This window comes from Zosterops lateralis, assembly GCF_965231275.1.
Source record: "Zosterops lateralis genome assembly, chromosome: 20".
NCBI lineage: Eukaryota > Metazoa > Chordata > Aves > Passeriformes > Zosteropidae > Zosterops > Zosterops lateralis.
The window spans coordinates 7,105,171-7,124,820 of record NC_139780.1 but is presented as its reverse complement, the minus strand read 5'-3'; the positions used below and the strand labels follow the sequence as shown (position 1 = coordinate 7,124,820).

Here is a 19,650-nt window from a genome sequence, read left to right as displayed (position 1 = left end):
TCAGCCGGGCGCTGTGGGGCCGTGGCGGGGTGCCGGGCTCAGCCGGGCGCTGTGGGGCCGTGGCGGGGTAGCGGGCTCGGCCGGGCGCTGTGGGGTCGGGGCCGCTCCAGGTGCGGGGCCGCTCCAGGTGGCGCCGATGGCGCAGGCGCGGCCCCCGCGCGCGGCCCCCGCCCGGCCTGCGTGGCAGCGGCGGCGCGCGCGCCCGAGCGGCGGCGCGTGCGCGGGAGGGGAGCGCGGGGCGGGCGGGAGCGCGCGCGCGCGCGGGGAGAAGTTCCGTGCGGGACGCGGCGCCGCTCGCTCGGTCCGTCCGTCCGTCTGTCCGTCCCGCGGGGCTCCCGCGCCTCCGCCGCGCCGCAGGTGAGCACGGGGGGCCTGCGCTCCGCCGGGACGGGCCGGGCTGGACCGGGGGTGTGCCCTGTGCCCGCCGCGGGCCCCGCGCCGCCTCCGGACAGGCTCGGCCGGGCCGCGGGACCCAGCGAGGGGCGGCGGGGGGATCGAGCGGCCGTGAGGGAGTGGCGGGGCCGGGCCGCGAGGCCCCACGAGCCCGGGCGGGAGCGGGACGCGGCCGGGAGCGGCACCGGGCGGGTCAGCCCCGCCGCCGCCGCCGGACGGGCCGAGCGCGGGCCTTGCCACTTGAGCGAAGTTGAGGCTGCGATACAAACCCGAGCGTTCGCGCGCGTTGGTGTCGCTCGGAGGCTTTGGGGAGGTTTGGGGTCCATTTTAGCAGCTGTGCTCCCGGCCCCGCAGCCCCCCGAGCCCGGGATGTGCTCGGTTGTCTCCTCCAGGGGCTCCCGGGCGGGCGCAGGGACCCCCCGGCTGTGCGGGAGGCCTCGGGACCCTCCCCGGCGCTCCCCGCTGGGACTCACCGCCGGCCATCCCCTGGTCCCGGAGTGCTCTCCCTTCCCAGGGGGGAACCCCGCGGTGCCCCCGGCCCGGGGGATCACACACGGCTTTGGGAAGAGCGCCTGGTGGAGCCGAACTATCAAACACCATCTTTTCCTCCCAACGTGTTCCTCCCTCCGAAGTGTGACTTGTGCTTGGTTAGAGTAACGGTGGATTTCTGAGCCCATCTGTTCGTCTGCCTGTTCGCACACATGGAATATCTCTGCCTATGGTGATTGCCCATGGCGTTATTGCAGGAGAAGGAGTTTGATAGGAAATATTGTAGCAATTAGAAGTCCGGTGATGCGAGTTCCTGACACATTGTGACTGTATTGCTGTCAGTTCTGTGTCTCCTTTAAAAGTTCATTTTTTTGTGAATCACTGTAAGCAACCGTTTAACTTCTGCAGCATTTCTACAACCTTTACATTTGAGAGATCTCTTGATATTGAGTCAAACTCTTTCCACTGTTATTTTTTTCCTGTAGACATTCTTTGTGACAGTCATATTCTGTTAAGCAACAACAGAAAAAAAGAAGGAACTGCTTTTAGATAAGACTGTTGCTGCCTGTTTCCTCTGGCTGTGAGTCTTAGAGACCTAAAAAAATGGAAGCTGTGAGAAACTTCTATTATGATGGAAAAAGAGCATCTTCTGTGGGAAGTGAGATTCTAGATGGAGTGTGAGTGAACTGCAGAAAACCAAATTTTTGCTTTCTCAACACCTGTGATGTATAAAATGCTTCTGCTTGTTTCATTTTCCCCTCCTTCCTCTGGAATTCTGTTTCTTGGCAATTAGGTATTTTGTGAGAGAGGATGGATGCATAACTGGAATGTGAGTTTTTATGTACCTTTTCAAATTCTTCACTGTTCATTTTGTTGGGGAAAAAAACAAAACAGATGAAGACTAATAACTTGAACCTCAAGCCCATATTAGGTTTTTTTGCAGTACTTGCCCTCTGTGATTGACTGAAAAGTTTTATGTCAGTCTATAACACTGAAAGATATATTAAAAATATTGAGCCTACTCTGGCTTTTTCTCATTTCTTGCAGTTATTGAGGCTGTACTGGAGAAAATAGTGAGAGATTCTGAGGCTTCTCCTGGTTTTAGGCGTTATTCACACCTACCTGTTGGTCTGAAGGGCTCTTGCAATGGCTTGAAAGAGGTTTTTTTTTTTTTTTGCATATTGAACGAGCTGTTGTTTACTCGGAGTAAAATGAGTGTTTTTCTTTGAATGGGGTAGGAGCCAGAAATGCCCGTGTGGGTTTTTCTCCTGCTCTGCTCTCTTAGCTGTAAGATGGGGGTGATTACCAACAAGTCCCCTTCCTGAATACCTGCAGCTTTCTAGATGTGTAAAGGATTAATTAGTGGATGTATTTTAGCATCTTTTCTTCTTTCATGTGGTGTGAAATACATTTGACCTCAAGGCTATGAAAAATGTAAAACAACCATCAACCTGGCAGAACCCTGCAGCAGCCAAAAGCTGGGGCAGGTGGGAGAAATCAAATGTATTCAGTCTGAATCTAAAGCCAAAAAATGGACTGTGGCTGGAGGAGCAGAGGAAGTGCTTGCAGGAAGACTTAAAAATGAAATGACAAAAGTGGGAATCTGGGATTTGTAGGACGTTTACTTTGTCCTAAATGAAAGTTTAAAGGGGTCCTTAGGGAAAATGAATTTAACAGCCCAACTTGTGCTTTAGTTTTTGTCATTTTAACTTGCTTTTCTTAGAGGTTCTTGTTGCAAAAGAGGTTGTTCACGGTGATCTTCAGCAGAGGAGAACATTAAGTACACGGAACCTCATTTTAGAAGTTGGGCTCACCTTCACCACTGAACAAACCTGTTTCTAATTGCAACTTCCACAGCTTTACTACAGCTCAGCACTTGTGTAGACAGAGAGTGGTTGTGATGTTTTGTATGGTTTGAGCACAGAATTATGGTTGGGGAGGTAGTGAATGGCCATTCTGCCCATGACACACACTCGTGCATTTGTCTTGGAAAGTCACTGAACCAGTCTGTTTTACCCTTTATGGGCAGATTGTGACTAATCCAATGTCCACCTCCCCAGGTGCTTGACTGGGTTGTTTGCAGGAAATTACGTGGTATGTGTCATTGTAGCCAATATAAACACAAGATGCAGGAAAAAAGTCTTGTAATATTGAAGGCAAAAATGAAATAGTCATGCAGCTGAAATATAATTTATGATGGCCTTGATACCACTTGTCACTGAAGATGCTGAAAATGCAGCAGGAGAACGGTGACAGGCTCTGTGCCTGTGCCACACTCCGTGGACTGGACAGAGTGGCCTTTCCCAGTGTGAAATCACATGGAAGTTAAAAGTTGTCTGAAATGGCAAAGTGAACACCGTCCTGTTAAAGGCAGAGGCCTTGAAAATGTTTTTTTTTTCTGTTTCCAGTTGCTGTTAAGCTGTGTTTATTGTACTCACCTTTTGTAAAGGTTTCAGTACCGGCACATGCCGGTGCTCAGCTGCTTTCCACTGGCAGTCAGGGAGCTCCTGGAGATAAGAGCAGTTTATCTAAAGCTGATGAAAACAGTGGGGAAGGTTCGGTGTTGTAACAGCACCAGGCAGTCCTGAGTGCCTGAGCTCACCTCACACAGCTGGAGGCTCCCCTGGCATTCCCCATCCCGTGGGCTGGCTCAGCTCACAGGGAATTGGTGTCAAACCAAGGAGCCAAAAGGAGTTGGATTAAGTAAGAGAGTTGAACACTTGGCTCTTTGTGGCTGCTGGAAGGGCAGGTGGTGCTTTCCCAAGCTGTGTCCTTGCCTTTTCTCATGGTGGGATTGGTGCTCTGAGGGATCCAAGCCTGGGTTCAGGGATGGGATGTGTGCCCTGGGAACAGGCTGGAGCCTGGGTCTCTTCCACTTGTGACTCCTCTGTTTCACTGCAGAGCTGTCTCTAAAGTTCAGTGGAGGAAAGTGTAGTATCTAAGAGGTGAAAGAAGAATTCAAAGTGTTCAAACCAAGAGCTGATGTTGTCAGTATGTTTCTTTTCAAAGAAAAAAACCCAGAAGCCAATTGCAAAAAAATAAATTTGCATGCAAAATCTAGATTTAGGTCTACCTTAAAAGTCATAGTGCTTTTTGGAATTGCTGCAGTGTGTCTAAATTAGCAAGAAAATTAAACTATATAAAATACTTCAAACATTTTTTTCTCACAGGTTTTGGGGGTGGTGAGGAGCTGTGTGTAGAGTTGGGCAGGGAGCTGCTGTCTTGAGTTGCTGAAATGTAGGGCAGGAGAACTGAGGTTCTGAGTGTGTGACCAAGTGGCAGCTCTAGAGCCTGGAGGTGAAGTTTTGTTTAAAAACAGAAAAGCACAAGGATTTATTTTAATAGTGGTTCGAATGCAGAAGCCTGTGAAACTGTCAGATCTTTTTACAGGTAGATAACTATTTTTCTCTTGGCATATTTTTATATGCACCTTGAATTGAATCAGGATTACTTCAAGTTCTAACCTGTGCTAAGTATTTAAACATCTGGACTTGCTATAAGCGCCATTGCTGTCCAGACAGGAGAAGTCTCTTGGATTGTTTTTTAACATTTTAAAATATTTCAGCAAAAAGCTGTATTTTCTATTCTGTTAAAACAGTAGATGTAGCTTCCAGTGTTTAATCTTGTGACATGGCTTATAACATGGTATGATACAATAAATTGGAAATAATTTTACAGTGTCAGTGCAATGAAAGAAATTAAATTGCTAAATTATTTACTTCAGCTTAGTGTTACTTTAGGCATCTACTATCAGGGATTCCAGGCAGTGAGCAGCTGTCTGTCGCAGATGGGAGAAGAAAAAAACCCTTAGCTTCTTCCTTCTAAAAAGGTTTCCATATAAACCCCGTAGTAATGTAATACAACCTTTTAGTCAAATTTGAGTTTCCTGTTACACGTTTAAGTGAACCGACCGCAGACTCATATCTATTTGAAACCAAGTGGTGCAAGTGAATGTGACCCTGGGAATTTTGTACTCCAAAGCATTCTTGAAACCTCACAGATGCTTGTTGAGAAGTCAGATGTATTATTTATTGCATCTTAAAAAAAAAAAAAAGAGAAAAAGACCTTGCAGGTAGTTCATGACTTCTGTAGTCTGCTGTGTTTTGGTAAGATCAGGTGATATTGTCAGCCCTGTGCTTGTCCTGTGTTTCACCTGAGAAAATCAGGTATTTAAAAACTATCAGCAAATCCACATTTTTTGTAGAGTCCAGGTGTAACTAAGCCTGAAAAAGGGTAGGTTTAAGGTTGAGTGTTTTCTGCTGAGATCTTGAGATGGCACAAATGGAAGTTTTGCACAGAACTGCACGAAGTTTGGGATTATAAATTGGATGTACTAGTTTGTTCTATGAGCTAGTTCACCATGGCAATTATAAACTTATTAAAATAGTTACGACATGTCAGATCACAAAGTGCAGAAGGTGGTAAGATCATTCTTTTTAAATTACAAAGTTGTTGTTGCTGTTGGCATCCCGCTGTCTCCTTTATGGGGATTTCCTTGCTATCTTTCTTGTTTTAGCCCCTCTGGACTATTTACAGGCATTTTACAGTTCTTAGGCACTTCTTAAAGTTTTTGTGCTTATTTGTTTTGAGTGACTTTGGTCTCCAGTTCTGGACTCCAACCTTTGAATTGTGCTTCTCACACTGAATCAAAGCAGGTTCCAGCCCATCCCCTGTCCTTGGACAGACTTCGGGCACCAGTCTGGACACATCAGTGCATTTGATTTAGGAAAGCAATTAATTTTGTTATTTTATCTAAGTATTGGCTGGTTTGGGTTGTAGTCTGGAGCAGTTCTCTCTGTGAAGTTGTTGAGCTTTCACTGTTGGGTGGTGCAGTGGTCCCTACTCGCCTCAGCTCCCTGAGGCTTTCTGTGCTGCACCTCTGGGTGGGTTCATCTAATCCAAGGTGTAACAGGCTTTTTTCTGAATTCCGCAGATGGATGGATTGTTGGCATAACACCAGTTGGAAATGATGTTGAAATGTTGATTTCCCAAGTGTGGGGATGCTGCTGCTGTTCAGAAAGCCCTTTTGGAAGTGAGCCCCCTTAGCAGGCAGGGACCACTCCTGGTGCTGTGTTGCTGGTGGCAGGAGGACGTGTGGGAGTGTATGAACTCAAGCCTCTCCCAAACCAGCCAAGCTGGAGGAACCAAGGGTGATAAACCTGAGTGTGGCAGTGCTGGAGAAAAGGGCAGAGATTTCCCTCTGAGCAGGGTGATAACATTTTGCACTGCACAGCTCTTTCCAAAATGAGTGGCTGTTGGTGTGCCCCCCAGCCAGGGCAGCAGTGCCAGCAGATCTGAGGGACCTTCCAGGGGAGGTTGCAGTGTCTTGTTTCAGTGCATCCTCCCACCTTTCAGCCCAAACACCCTTTGGTGTTTGATGTGGTGGGACTCCCCGGGACTGGTTGTGTTGTCCCTTTGGGGGAGGCTGTTGCCATCCTGCTCCTCCACGCAGTGTCTCCAAACGAATCACAATCTCCTCACACGTGGGTGGTATTACAGGGACCAAAAACCACACTGATAAGGGCTGTGACCCTGTCCCAGCTCAGCCTGCTGACAGAGCAGGTGTTGCTCCACACCCTGGGGAGGATTTGCAAATCTTTCATTTTGTGGAGCTCAGTGACAGATCCTGTTCTCCAGTTACTTTTGTCGTTGTGTCTTCGGGAATCTCACTTGCTGTGAGGTGGGAGGTATCCATCGGCCTGTTAAAAGCTCATGGTGTGCATGGAGTGGAGTTTTCAGTCCCTGCTGGCAGAAAACCTGGGTGCTGGGTAGTTGGGAGTGCTGCCCCTGAAAGAGCTGGGGTGCTGGGGGTGGCACAGCCTGAGCTGTTTCCCCCCTGCTCAGTGGTGCTCACTTCCCACATCGCCGCAGTCTCCTGCCTCCAGTGGTCCAGGATAATGTGAGTTCCAGTTTTTCTTCTTTCCTTAGAGCCGACTGTCCCCTTTGACTTGGGAGAGTAACTTTTTTCTTAACTTGGTGATTTTTAAACTGTGGAGTTGGAGAGGAAAATTGCTGCAGATGGTGCAATAATTGGGGAATGCCGACCTACAGGATGGATGACAGCTTCAAAGTACATTCACTACAATCCTTTCAGGAATTTCAGTTGAAGTGTCTTGTCCTGTTCTTAACCTTGTGGACACTTGTTGCTGCCATCCTGAAAAGGGGTGGGTTTTCTCCTTGCTGGAACATTTTGTTTGCATAGGAACACTCTGAATGTGAAGCCTCTGTTGGAGGGTTTGTGATGGGCTCTGGTTCTTGGGGCAAATCTCTGTCATTGCAGTGAGGAGACAGGGAGAAAAGCTGTAGGTATTTTAAGGTTTCTTTCCCCTAAGAGTAGAGTCTCAGGGTACATAGACATCAAACATGAACACAAAAATTCCTTTTTCATGGAGATTCTGCTTCATTCTTTGTGCTGCTAGTGTTTCATTAGCTCTTCTGTCAGAGTTGTAAAAAAATGAGAGTCTCAAAAATACTAAACTGTAACAAAATTCCCCAAGGAACATTTAAAAGGTTTTAAAAATACATGACTGTATTTTAAGGAAGCAAGTAAGTCACAAACCAGTGTCTGTGTGCCACCTTTTAATCAACTGGGAATCCTAAGGAGTGACTCTCAGCTGTCACTGTGCTAAGACTCAGTGCTGCCTTTTGTGGAGTCTGTATATACTGAACTCAGGGCCATGGAGTAAATATTCTTGCTGTGTGCTCATAATCATTCTGCTTAGAGTAAGCGCTTCTTGGGTGGGTATTACAAACCTGTTAATCTTTATGGTATTTATAGGATAATTTTTAACTCTCTTGAGCTCTTTACTTCCTTGTGGGTCAATTACTCTATTCATAACGTTATGTCAGATGTAAGAACTTTACCATCCAAGAGTAAACAGTGTTGGGAATGGTTCTCTACCTGTGTTTGCACTTAGTTCTTTGTATATTAAGGTATGCAATAACTTATTCTGTGACTGACTTATTGGGATTTCTTTTAGTCCCCCTGGTTTGCACTTTGAAGTGACTGTAATGTCTTATTTTAGCTTTTCTGCTTCATCACTAATGCAAGAAGAGGGACTGTTCTGCTTTTGCACTTGCTTTGCCACGTGGCTTCCAACTTCCCTGGTCAGGCATAGCTGCACCTGGATTTTGCTGGACTTGAAAAATTTCTTTTGAGGAGTAGTAATGTGTTATTCACAGGTATTAATAAGGTGTCAGCACTGGGGAGGTTGGGGATGAAATGCAGGGTGGGCAGGACTCGTTTCCATGAGTAAGCTCATGGGTTTTAGTAATCTGATACTACAGAGTTTATGCTTCAACACTGAAGCTTATTAGAACAATAGAAAATTGTTACAGAGGGCAAAATACAGTGTTGAATGTGGTTTGTGTCTTATACAGAGCTTGCACATTTAGCTATAATTTTCTTGAAAAGTTAATTCCCAACTTCTCTTCAGAACATTCTGTGCAGGCCTTTCTATAGGGACAAAAAAAATTGGACCCAATTTAAATAGACAAGTCTTGTGAATCCTGAAAGAATTTGGGCATTTAGCCCAGGAAAGGGAGAGTTCTCTGCAAGAACTTCATTAACCCTGTCATCAAAATAAGTAATAAAAGTAGCTCTGCAGACATTATAAAGAACAGATCTTTGTTTTACCCTGTGGCCTTGATCTGCAAGGTACTGGTGGATGAATCTTATTCTTTAAGGACAGCTGCCTGTGTGGGAAGGGAGATGGAGATGTGCTACATACAGGGATACAGAAGTGGGGATATGAATTAAAGAGCTGCATTAATTTTTGGAAAACTTGTGGCATTGGTTCAAGATCCTCAGGAACGTGCAGAGAAGCTGGCTTTTATTTAGTAGCAATATTGATAATACAGTCTTACATGGCATAAGTTATTTTGGGGCAGAAAAAACCCCAAATGATATTTGTAGCATACCTATTTTTGTAAGTAGAGAAATGTTAAATATTTTTACGTGGAGAAGAGTTTCTGCTTCCGTTTGGCTGTTGCTTGCAGGATCCAGATGCTGTGAAAGCTCTTCCTGAGATGCCAACATCTGGCTGCCTGCACATTTTGGGTAGAGTTTTATGAGGTGGCTTTGAAGTTGCTTTTGGATTTGAATCACATGAATCTTTGGATTGGCTGGGCTGCACAATTCTCAGCATCATTTCCTTTTCCTTCTGATTATGGGAAATGTAAATACTTCAAGCTGTTGTTGTGATGTTTTGAAGTTGGGGGAACATATTTCTATTTTCCTCCATTCCTTTTCCCTGGATTTGAGACACAGTTTGAGTTCTTCAATAGCCAAGGGCACGGCTGTAGAGAGAAGCTGCAGGAGCAGAGTTGGTTCCAGCAGGTTTTGTGGATTTTGAGCCCATCTGACATGGGATTGCTCTCGTACTTTGATCTACCTTTCTCAAACATTTCAGAAATTATTGTATTTCAGAAGTATTTTTGTGAGTTTGCTTAATACTTCTTGAGTGCTTGGAAGTGTTCTAATTAAAAGATATTTATAAGTGCTAAGTGGTGATGTTTCCAATCACATATGTACATAAGACAACTTGTAGAAAACTTTGTTAAGATTCAAAGTTGTATATTTGTTGAACTTTCTGAGGATGGGCAGGGCTGAATGGATCCCACATTCAGGGTTTGGGGCGGTAGCAGCAGAGCTGATTATATATATATATATATATATATATATATATATATATATATACTTTTTTTTTTTTTTTTGTACTTTAGATCTTAGTTCTGTTTTTGTCTTATGGGCTTAAGATTGTCTGTGCACTTGTGCTCCTGTGTGGGATGGGTGGTCACTAAAGGTATCTGATAGGAACCAGCTGTGCTGTGGAAGCAGTTCTGATTCTTCGTTGTGTCTGGTAGAAACTTATTTTAGGGGTTGGTTTAGATTGAGGGGTTTCACCACAGCCTCAGAACAATCCATCTGCCCAAGTGCTTGAGTTTTGGCTCTTGGTGTTGACAAGAGTTCTTCAGATGTTGCTGGAGAGTGGAGCTGTATTTTAAGTGTCACTGTCACCTGGCTGGGGGTGCAGTGAAGTCATTCCCTCCTGTGCCAGGAGCCAGCCTGGAACGGAGGTGGCAGTGCTGGGACAGACAGCGTGTGTTCCCGTGCCTCCCTGAGATGGGACTCATTTCAGTTAGCATTTAATGATGTGAAAATGTCTGGCAGTTTCTGTGAACATTTATGTTATGAATATATTTCCAGCCTATATTTAAAATTCTTGCCTTCATCAGAAATGAATGAATTCCAAGAAGGATAACAGAAGTGTTCTTAAATAATTTGGCTTCGTGTTTGAAAGCTTTATTGCATTATAAATTAAAACGTGAGCATGTTGTTGCATGCTTGGTAAGCAATACAGTAAAATTCCAGGTAGATTTGGTACGTGTTTATTTTTGACATGTGTTTCATTAGCAGCAGTGGCGGCCTGAGAGATCTGGCTCTAATGGTTCAAAGGTGATAAAGACAAATACAGTTAATTTTCTGGAGGGCTCAAAATTGCAACTGCGAGAATATAAATGAAGTTGGCTTGTTACTTTATCTGAAACACACCTAAGTGAGAACTGGTTGGGGAAGAATGCAACTTGCTGTTGCTGTACCATGGTCGCAGGATCACCTCTTCAGAGGAAGTATTGTCCCTTTAAATGCTGCTGACTGCTATCCATCCTCAGTTTTGGATGGGAATATATATTTGATGTTTACATCCAACACAAACATCACACATAAATATTTACATGTGGTGTTGTAGTAGGAAATTGAGTGCAGTGAAAGAAGGGGTAGGAACAGTCCAGTTAAGCTGGTGAAAAGGAACATTTACCTTAAAATATAAATCACCAAGTGCTCTTGGCACTGATCCTGGAGCTGTTTGATAGCAGCCCTGTGAAACCATCCCTTGGAATGGATGGATCTGCAGAGTATCTGAAATGCATCCAGAAGACTTAGGCAATTATGTTTTTTTGGTTTAGGACCAAGTTCTAGGGAGCTGGTACTACAGCACAGTGAAAAACCAACCAAACAAAACCCAAGCCTTAGCTCAGTTAAAACTTTTAAAATTTAAAACTAAAAGTAAACTACCTACCTACCTGGTGAGAGATGGGCACTTGAAATGTTCTCTCAAAAGTGTTGGATTAGCTCAAGTGGCTAATACAGTTCTCAAACACAGTGATCCAGCCAAGCACACTGTGCTTGACCTCGCTATTTTTAAGCCATTGTGCTAGATTTTTCTCCAAACTAGAAGACGGAGTATTTGAAATTATAATCCTTGCTTAGAATGGGAATGTGGACCTGAGCTGAGTGTAGGTAGTGGTTGGAAACAGAGTGGGATGTTTCATACACTTAATTATTGGCAGGAAGCATTAGTTTTATTGACATCCACGGAGAGATGACTCTGCACAGCTTTAAATAGTTGTCTTAATGTCATTTTGCTTCTAGGTATGGAACAGTGAATTATGGTGTCTGTCACAGCATTTGTTTAATGAGTATCAGTTGTTGACATGGTATGAAAAAGCTCCAGGGCTTTTCAGCCATTTCACTCAAACATTCTCAGTTAGTGGATTTGGGGTCTTTGAGGAGCCCATCCCTTAATGGCTGTTAAAATCTGGTTTTCACAAAGTCTTAACAGGAACCCATCTGCACCTGCTCTCAGGGTAAATCCGACCCTCTGAAATGTGAGGTGTGACTAAAGCACTGTTCTCTTCAGTGGTCAGTTTGTTACAGAGACCCTCATCCTTTCCAGGGAGTTATAAATTGCAGGTAACTCACAGGGTCATGTTTCTGTGTGTGAATCTATAAATGCAGTTTCTTCGTGATGCTAGGCCTGAAATTCAGAAACCGTTTCTGGGTGATTTACTGGACTCTGTTTAACAGTTTTTGTTTGAATTCCCTCAGTGCAGCCAGAGCTGTTGGTGAGAGAGGTCCCAGTCCCTCTCGCAGGGCAGGAGTGGCCATGCCATGACCACCCACCCCCCTCCACAGGCAGCAATTGCTGACTCACATTCTCTAACTGTGCTCTTGCAGTGTTCTCTCCTCAAGCATTTCAGTGCTGTTCTCGTGTTGTTTCCTTTAACATTCATATTCATAGTTTTTTCACTGTTGGCAGGTGTGTATTTCACATTAACATGAGGGGTTTTTTGGATGTTAGGCTGCTATTTGCTTATGGTAATTTCCAGTCATCATAAGGTGACTGTTGAGAGAGATGAGCAGAGAGGAAAAAAATTGTCAAGCATTTACAGTAAATACTCTCTGCTTTTGGAAATGCTGTCAGAAGTTTAATTGTTAGGTTCAAGTAAGTTTGTCATGTGCCAGACAGAATCAGTCTGCTGTAATGAACTGGTTACGCACTTCACCAGCAAAAAGGGAGAGTGAGAAACCAAGGGATGCTCAGGATTTCCTGTCACCTTCCACTGCAGAAGGAACAGGGTAGGCTTTTTAACCTAGCCTGTAATTAGGTTTTGCATGGAAGCATATATTACTGTGCTCGCTTTGCCAAAGCTCTTCAGTATGATGGATGAGATTTAAAGGTTGATCTGACTAAATTGCAATGAGAATACTAACGACAAAGATATTTCTGTTGTGAACTATTCCTACCAGACGCCATAGCTGTGACAGAAATGGTGTAAAGTAATGGACAATAAAAGTCACTCGAAAATAATACTCTCCTAGGACTGGGCTGCCTTCCCCAGAGCACATACCCTGAACCACAGCGATAATGTAATCATAAGCCCAGATCATCATTTAAATATATTGGTAATCTCATAGAGTATCCTGGCAGATTTATTTTATGAGCAAGGAAGAGGGAGAATATTATTGGGCAGTAGAGAGGAAGAAAGTGGTGCTGATGTGGTTGTGTTTATTCTGTAAAACAGTTTGCATTGCTGCAGCCTTTGGGGAGCCTGCAGTGAGCAGCACAGTGGCTCCCAGGGCAGTGCATCCCCGTGGATTTGCAGCTGGCTGGGGGCCTGCTGGGTGTGCACTGCTGCATGTCAGTCCCTGGCAACTCCCTGTGCGTGCTGAAAGATGGACATTTTTGCCGTAGGTTAAGTCATGTACTGGACTGTTTTTAATCAACTTGTGGATTTCTGGAACCATGGATGACTTCCCATTTTGTTTTGGTTTGTTTTACACGAGGTACCCAAACAGAGCTGCTTGGCTCCCCCCACAAGTCCCTGTGTAGGAGGATAAGAGAGGTGTCCAGTAAGTGAGGGAGAAAGCAGATTTGTACATGTCCCAATTCTGTGTTTTAACACTCAGTTGTATCTTGTGTGTGTATATTAATGTGTGTGTGGTGGGCAGCAGCAGGGCTGAGCGCTGGGCACACACAGCAGCTGGTGTGTCATGCAGAAAGGTGAAAAGTGCTGGTACAGAAAACGGTTGTAACACTGAACACAAGCTGCTGCTTTGCTGCCTGCTCAAGAGGTGCACGGGCCTGTCATGTTGATTATACATCTGGGAGCAAATAATTTGGCCTGCAGTTGAGTTGGAGGCATCCCGAGACACATGGTGATACCCGATCAGACTGGTCACAGCTGCTTCACTGAGGAGCACCCGGGGCACCAGGGCAGCTGGGACTGAATGCCAGGATGCTGATTAGGTTCTGCTCCTTAATGAGTGTCTCATAACTAATGATCCTGGCCTTTGCTACCAAGTGCCCTGGGCTGTTCTGCCCTGAGAATCCCACCTGTCAGGTACCTGCAAGGTATCAGCGGTTTGATGGGATTTTGTGTTTTGTTCTCTGCTGATTAGGTGCAAGAGATGAGGTGTAAGGACACTCAGGTACCCAGAGAGGAACTGCAGCTGAGGATGTGGCAGGGGAGCTGTGACTGGACAAGAGGGTTTCTGTTTTCCCTGTATTTGGAAAGACTCCAGGTTACCTGTGAGTGCCACTGCATGGAGCAATGACTGTACAGCTAAAGGTGACAGTAGTATGGGGGAAGGAGCTGTTCATCCCACATGGGCAGCCGTCATTTTTCTCATGATGGTAATGATGATCCTGTACTTTCTGGAAAGATATGTGATGCTTCATGCAATTTAAAGATGTTTTGATTTATAGTCATAGTCAAAACTCAGTGTGAAACTGTGTGATACTGCAGAACTTTGTAGGAACTTTAAAAGCAGGAATAAAAGGAAAAGTGTAGAGCTAAGACAATGTCAAGGAAAAACAGGCCAGCATTAAGAGTGTAGCTTGCACCTTTTCTGATGTAGTGCAGTGCCTGTTTTTGTTGGCTGCTATTTGCAGGTTCTCTGTGAAGCCCCTTCCTGGGGATTCCCCTTCCCTCTCCCTGCCCAGTGCCAAAGCCCGGAATAGCCGAGCTGACAGCCTGGGGCAGGACACGCTGTCCCGAGGTGTCAGGGCTCCCTGCTGTCATCTGAGCTCTGCTGGCTCTCTTTGCAAAGCTGCCACTTTGTTCTTACTCATTCCTCTGCTCCAGCTGTAGCACTTCAAACAAGCAGTGCCCCAGTGGAGGCCCTGCCCCTGCTCATGGCAGCTGGGCTCTCCTGGGCTGTGAACTGCCTGCCCCTGGTGCTCCCTCACAGCGAGGGGGTTGCTCCTTGAGTTTTCCTTGTGGCAGCTGGGGAATGACAGTTCCCTTTGGAATACCTAGACTGGGCTATGATCAGATCTCTCAGGTTCCCATGATCAGAAGTAAATCCCCTCCCTGGTTTTGAGCATTGGTCCTTTTGAAGGCAGGCCACAGTGGATGCCCAGTTTGGTCAGTGTTGGGCTGTGGACGCTTCAGTGGCACTGCCTGGATGTGTCTCTGTGCTGGGAATGGAGCATGTCTGGATCCTGTAGAGCTCAGGGCTGAGCAGCCAAGTGTGGGAACCAGGGTTTGTCTGTGTGTGTGGACTTGGAAGAGAGAGGGCATGTGGCTCTCCCTTCAAGTAAACAGCTTTTCTTCACATCTTGAATAATAAAATAATTAAGGTAGTTCCAGCAGTGTAACATAAGGTAGGAATTTCATAGGGCACTTTAAAGTCAATATTGAGACATAGTTTTATCTAAGCATTTTCACCTGGTCACTAATAAACCTACAGATGCTTGAGACTGAGAAGATCCTAAAATCAAATTTTTTCATACTAGCAGTGATTCTTCTTTTCCCACTGGAGTTTCATGGCACTGACTTTGAAAAACTGTTTTTATTGAGAGCAACCGTCTCAATAGGTGAACATAATGTTCAACTGTTTAATGTAGCAGGAACTGCAGCTCTTTTGTCCTGTGACTGTCAGAGTGAAAGTTCATTTGCTTGAGACACAAGAGGAGCTTCTCTCTGCTTTCCTCCTGTGTTACGGTAGCTGGTGTTGGGAAAGATCTGCAAGACCTAAGGGTTTATTTCACAGACAACTGTTAAAAGAATTGAGCACTTGCTTGCTGCAGAAATTCTTCTGCATCATATTTTCTCTCCCACTCCCACAGATATTTAAAATACCTTTGTATTTTAAATTAAGAGTTAGTCATTGCCCAAGTGCCAGGCACACACTATTAATACACTAATGAGGTCAGGTTGTTTTCTTTCACTGAGAGAATACTTGCCAAAACTTTTGAAATAAGTTTCTGCAAATGCTTGTGTTGGCCACTAAATCTTCCCTTGTCGCCATTAGGCTTCAGTTGGTGCCAAGGACGGGAATGGTGTGGGTAAGGGATGTGGGTTTTGAGTGAACCAAAACCTGTGTATGGTTCTTTGTGGGGAAAAGGACATGGGTGTATTTACTGTGGCTGTTCTGTAAATGCTCTCACTGTGTTTTGGGGCCTGACTTTGCTTGGGGCCAGAGCCTGGTCCCAGAGCTGGTGTGGAGCAGGGAGTGATCCAGTCCTGGTTCCCTGAGTAGCTGATAGAATTACCAGAGTTTGTCCCCAAGTCAGGCTTGAACACAAATAGTTCAGGTATGGGCTTTGTTTCCTAGAAGGGCTGGAAAACCCAGGTATGTTCATCTCTTCCTTTTCTGCAGGCAGAGGAGGTGTCTCACAGCTGCCCCGTCACTGTTGGCCACGGTGTTCCTGAAATGTGTGCACAGCCCTGTGCCAGAGGAGAATTAGTTAATCTGGGATCAGTGTTGTTCCAGCACTGGAATGTCTCAGCTGCCTGATGGGCACCTCTTTACAACTTCTGCGTGTTCTGGTACCATTTTTGAAGGGGAGCAGACTCTCATTTCTGATTGCTGTGTTGGGCTGGCCTGAAACTGCAGCAAATGAATTCATTAATGGAATTTTCCCTTGTTTGTCTATTGTTCCTACAACACTTCAGTCTCGTTTAATCCAATATAGTTTCTAGCTCCTGCTTCTTGTGTTTTGCCAATCTGCATAAAAGCTTGTAATTTTGGGATGGGGAAGAAAGGCTGTAGGTAATTTTTTGTTGTCTTTGACCAAAGAAAGTGGCAACAGTCTGGAGGGACTTTCTGTCACTTTTGTTTTACAAATAGAGATGGGCAGGGCTTTCTGGATGTCCCCTAAGTGACTGGGCACCATGAGTCCTTGGGGAAGTGACAGTAGCTACTCTTACAGGTGACAAAAGCAAACAAACCACACAGCAAATAAACCCATTTTCTGCTCTTTTGTTTATTGTGGGACAATCCTAGCAGTGTTTGTGGTCTTGGTGGTTTTGCTGGAGGCGGGTGGCTCTGAGCTGTGCTGGACCCCTGAGCAGTGGCACTGACACCAACCTCTGCCCTTTCCTTTCCTCAGCAGAACCGAGAGGCAGAGTCTGGTATGATACCATGGAAGGGCAGCACAACCATCCTCATCACCTAGGGGACCAGAACAACCCTCTCTGCAAGCTGCCAGGGCAGGAATTCCAGCATGATCCTCAGGTAAGTGCAGGTGTCTCTGACCCATCTCCCTCTGTCTTTCCTTACCTTCATTCTGGAAAACTCTACTGATTTCTTACCATTTGACTGCCTTTGCCCCCCTCCTTTTGTTCTTAATGCAGTTTTTGCAGTTTTAGGGAATATCTAGTTTGGGATTCTGCCAGCCAGAGTTTCCTGAACCCACTTTTTGATTATAATGAGAGAAAAAGGAAATAGTTTGAATTTTGCTTAAAGCAAGTGTTTTTAAATCATCTTATAAAAACATACTGAGTTGGCTTTCCCTCGTCTTTGATTCTTTGAAGAAAAGGCCAAAGTAAAATAGATGATTGTGTAAATGAATAAATGTATTTTATCACCTTTTATAGTTTCATAGTAAGTGCTGAAGACGTAATTACCGAATAAAAGAAAAAGCTCATTCTACATGGAACTGTAGGCTCCCTATGAGTCTCTGGAACTCATCTTGCACTGTATTTTGTCCATACTATAATAAACCCTGAAGTTTCACTGTAGCAGCTCCTCTTTCTTCCTGCCTTTCTGCAGAAGGGTGCTAAAACCGGGATTAACCCACAGTCTGTGTAATCATGAAACATGGATTTTGTGAATTCTGGCTGCTTGACTTTCCAGCCTGTTTTCTGTTGATCAGAGCAATTCAGTTTTGCCCCTGTGTTACTTCAAGGAATAAACCAAAAGCACCATGGAAAGGTGTCAGAAGGAAGAGAATTGTGGCTGTGGGGAGGGCTGGGGGTGATCCTTGGCTGTGGCCACCTGGGTGGCAGATCCAGAGGTGATCCAGGGGCCCTGAGCCACAGGCTGTCCTTGGGAAAGCTCTGGCAGGGCCCAGCACAGGCTCTGCTCAGGGAGAGTTTTTTGCACACAGCGAATGCACTGCTGGGAAAGTAGCATGGTGTGGAGCAAAGCCCCCTCTCCTAATGTAGCAATTTGTCATATTAAGTCATTTAATAATAATTGAATCCCCTTGATTAATCTCCTAGAATTAGCCAGTTGCATTTTGAGCAATTAGGGTTAATTACTGCCTCATTTGGCAGGATAGTGCCCCTGTAATTATTTCATGAACAAGATTAGGAAGTGTTCCTGTGCAGCAGATACATTCATGGCATCTTGGAGCACATGTTAGAATTTGTAATGACATAGTTAAGTGTAATTAGTAGCTAATAATCTGTGTTCTGCTGTGATGCTGATGCTGAGTGGGCTCATTTTGCTGTATGGTCATTGTTCAGTGAAACCTCCCCTCAACTCTGGTAATACCCAAGTTCTGTTAATGGAGGGCTCTAGTTAACTGCTCTGAGAATGATCTAATTTGGAATTAGAATTGCAGGAAGACTTCCTTTGGTTTTGCTGTCAAAATAACATAAGAAGACCCGAATAAAAAAAATATGCAGTCTACCAAGGAACTGGAAAAATGCATATAAAAAAGGTAGTGTTTAGAAGCCTTACATTGGTATCATGATGGGGTTGCTGATGACATATTTCTGTTTCTCCATTTTTCAGGAATATATTTATATATAAATTTTTAAATCTCTGATACTTTTTACCTGGAAGAATCTGAAATTACATCCTTTCTTTCTTCTGGAAATCTGAATAATGCAGATATGCTGTGTAATAGTTTGTGTGGGAAGGAGGGAGGTTTGGGAAGATAAAATTAACCAAGCTGGTCTTATGAGAAATGTCATTAATGGCAGAGATGAAAACTTCAGCAGAAAAAACCAGAACATGAGTTCTTAGAGTCTTGGATGAGGAGGGAGCTTTGTATGGAATGGCCTCCCCTTCCTTCCAGCCCTTTCATTGCAAACTACTGTGCCAGCCCCCAAAAGACCAGCAACAATTTTCCTGTAATTATGCTGCTTCCTAAAGCTTCTTTTTTTGTCAATTCTGACAGAGGTGTTGTTTCTGCTTTATAACTCATCAGTACAAAATATGAGTAAGCATGTCAGGCTGTTCTTTCAGTCTTTAACTGCTGTAGTTTAGTTAATGAAACCTTTGAGTGCTGCTGGGTACTTAGGAGTTATACATAATACAATTTTTTTTTAAATTGTCCAATAAAATCACAGTTTTGGCTTTTGGCTCTCATACCTGCCCAGAAATACCCCAAGGAAGTTCATCATGAAGAGGGAGAACATTTTCTAGTAATGTTCCAGAGTGAAGGTGTTAATTATTTAAGTCTCCAGATTACTTAGTGTTTATAGCAGTGAGTAATAAAAGATTATTTAGGAGTAAATCAGTGATATAAAAATATAGAGGTGTAATTTTTCACTTAGTTTTCATACTGAATAAACACAGTAACTCACTTTTAAATAACTCTTTTATATACTCACATCTTTGGAGCAGAGCTGTTAAGAGATTATTTCTATGGTGATTTTAATTTCTTTGTGAATGTCACCTTGTCCTACTATTGCCAGGCTGGTATTTCTCTCTTCCCTTGTCATGTTATAGTACAAATGTCTGGATAGGCACAGAATATCTGGATATCAGGATAGATCCCAATTGTGCTGACAGGGATGCTGAAACTTTGAAACTTAAGCCAAGTTCTTCAGCAAACTTTAAATTCCAGGTAACAGGTCAGGTGAAGGATATTTTATGACTGTGTAGTCTAATTTTGAAGCTCAAACTGAAAAACCTGATGTATTCTTCAATAATTACTTGGCTACCTGTTTGAAGGATAATCCATATTTTAAAAGTTTCCTCATCTCTTGCAAGCTTAGAAGTTCTTTCTTTAATCAATCTGTTCTAATGTGTTCTCATAAATTCACCCTGGAATTCCAGCCTCAAAGTATGCAAAATTCTTTTCAGGTAGGCATTATTGAATGGAGGCAGGTGTATAATTTTGGGCATACTAAAAGGGTTTGAGATACTGATGTTGATAGTAAATCATTGCTTCTAATGTGTGCATGTTCTTCGGGAGGGGCTGGAGCTCCCCCAGTACTACTGCAGATGTCTTTTAAAGGTGA

At 44.4% G+C, this 19,650-nt stretch overlaps 1 protein-coding gene across 5 annotated transcripts in view; it reads left to right on the top strand.

The window, feature by feature from the left end:
• The first annotated feature begins 269 nt into the window (after positions 1–269).
• NEK6 (NIMA related kinase 6) overlaps positions 270–19,650 on the top strand; it is a 43,315-nt gene continuing 23,934 nt past the window's right edge. The window contains exons 1-2 of one of the 5 annotated variants that reach the window (XM_083876077.1): positions 270–357; positions 16,566–16,687. In XM_083876077.1, coding sequence (XP_083732203.1) covers positions 16,595–16,687 — 93 coding nt within the window. In that variant the 5' untranslated portion in view covers positions 270–357; positions 16,566–16,594. Of the gene's footprint in view, positions 358–7,799; positions 7,816–15,857; positions 16,000–16,562; positions 16,688–19,650 lie in introns of those variants that run through there. The other 4 variants (XM_083876078.1, XM_083876079.1, XM_083876076.1 and 1 more) reach the window with 4 other exon arrangements.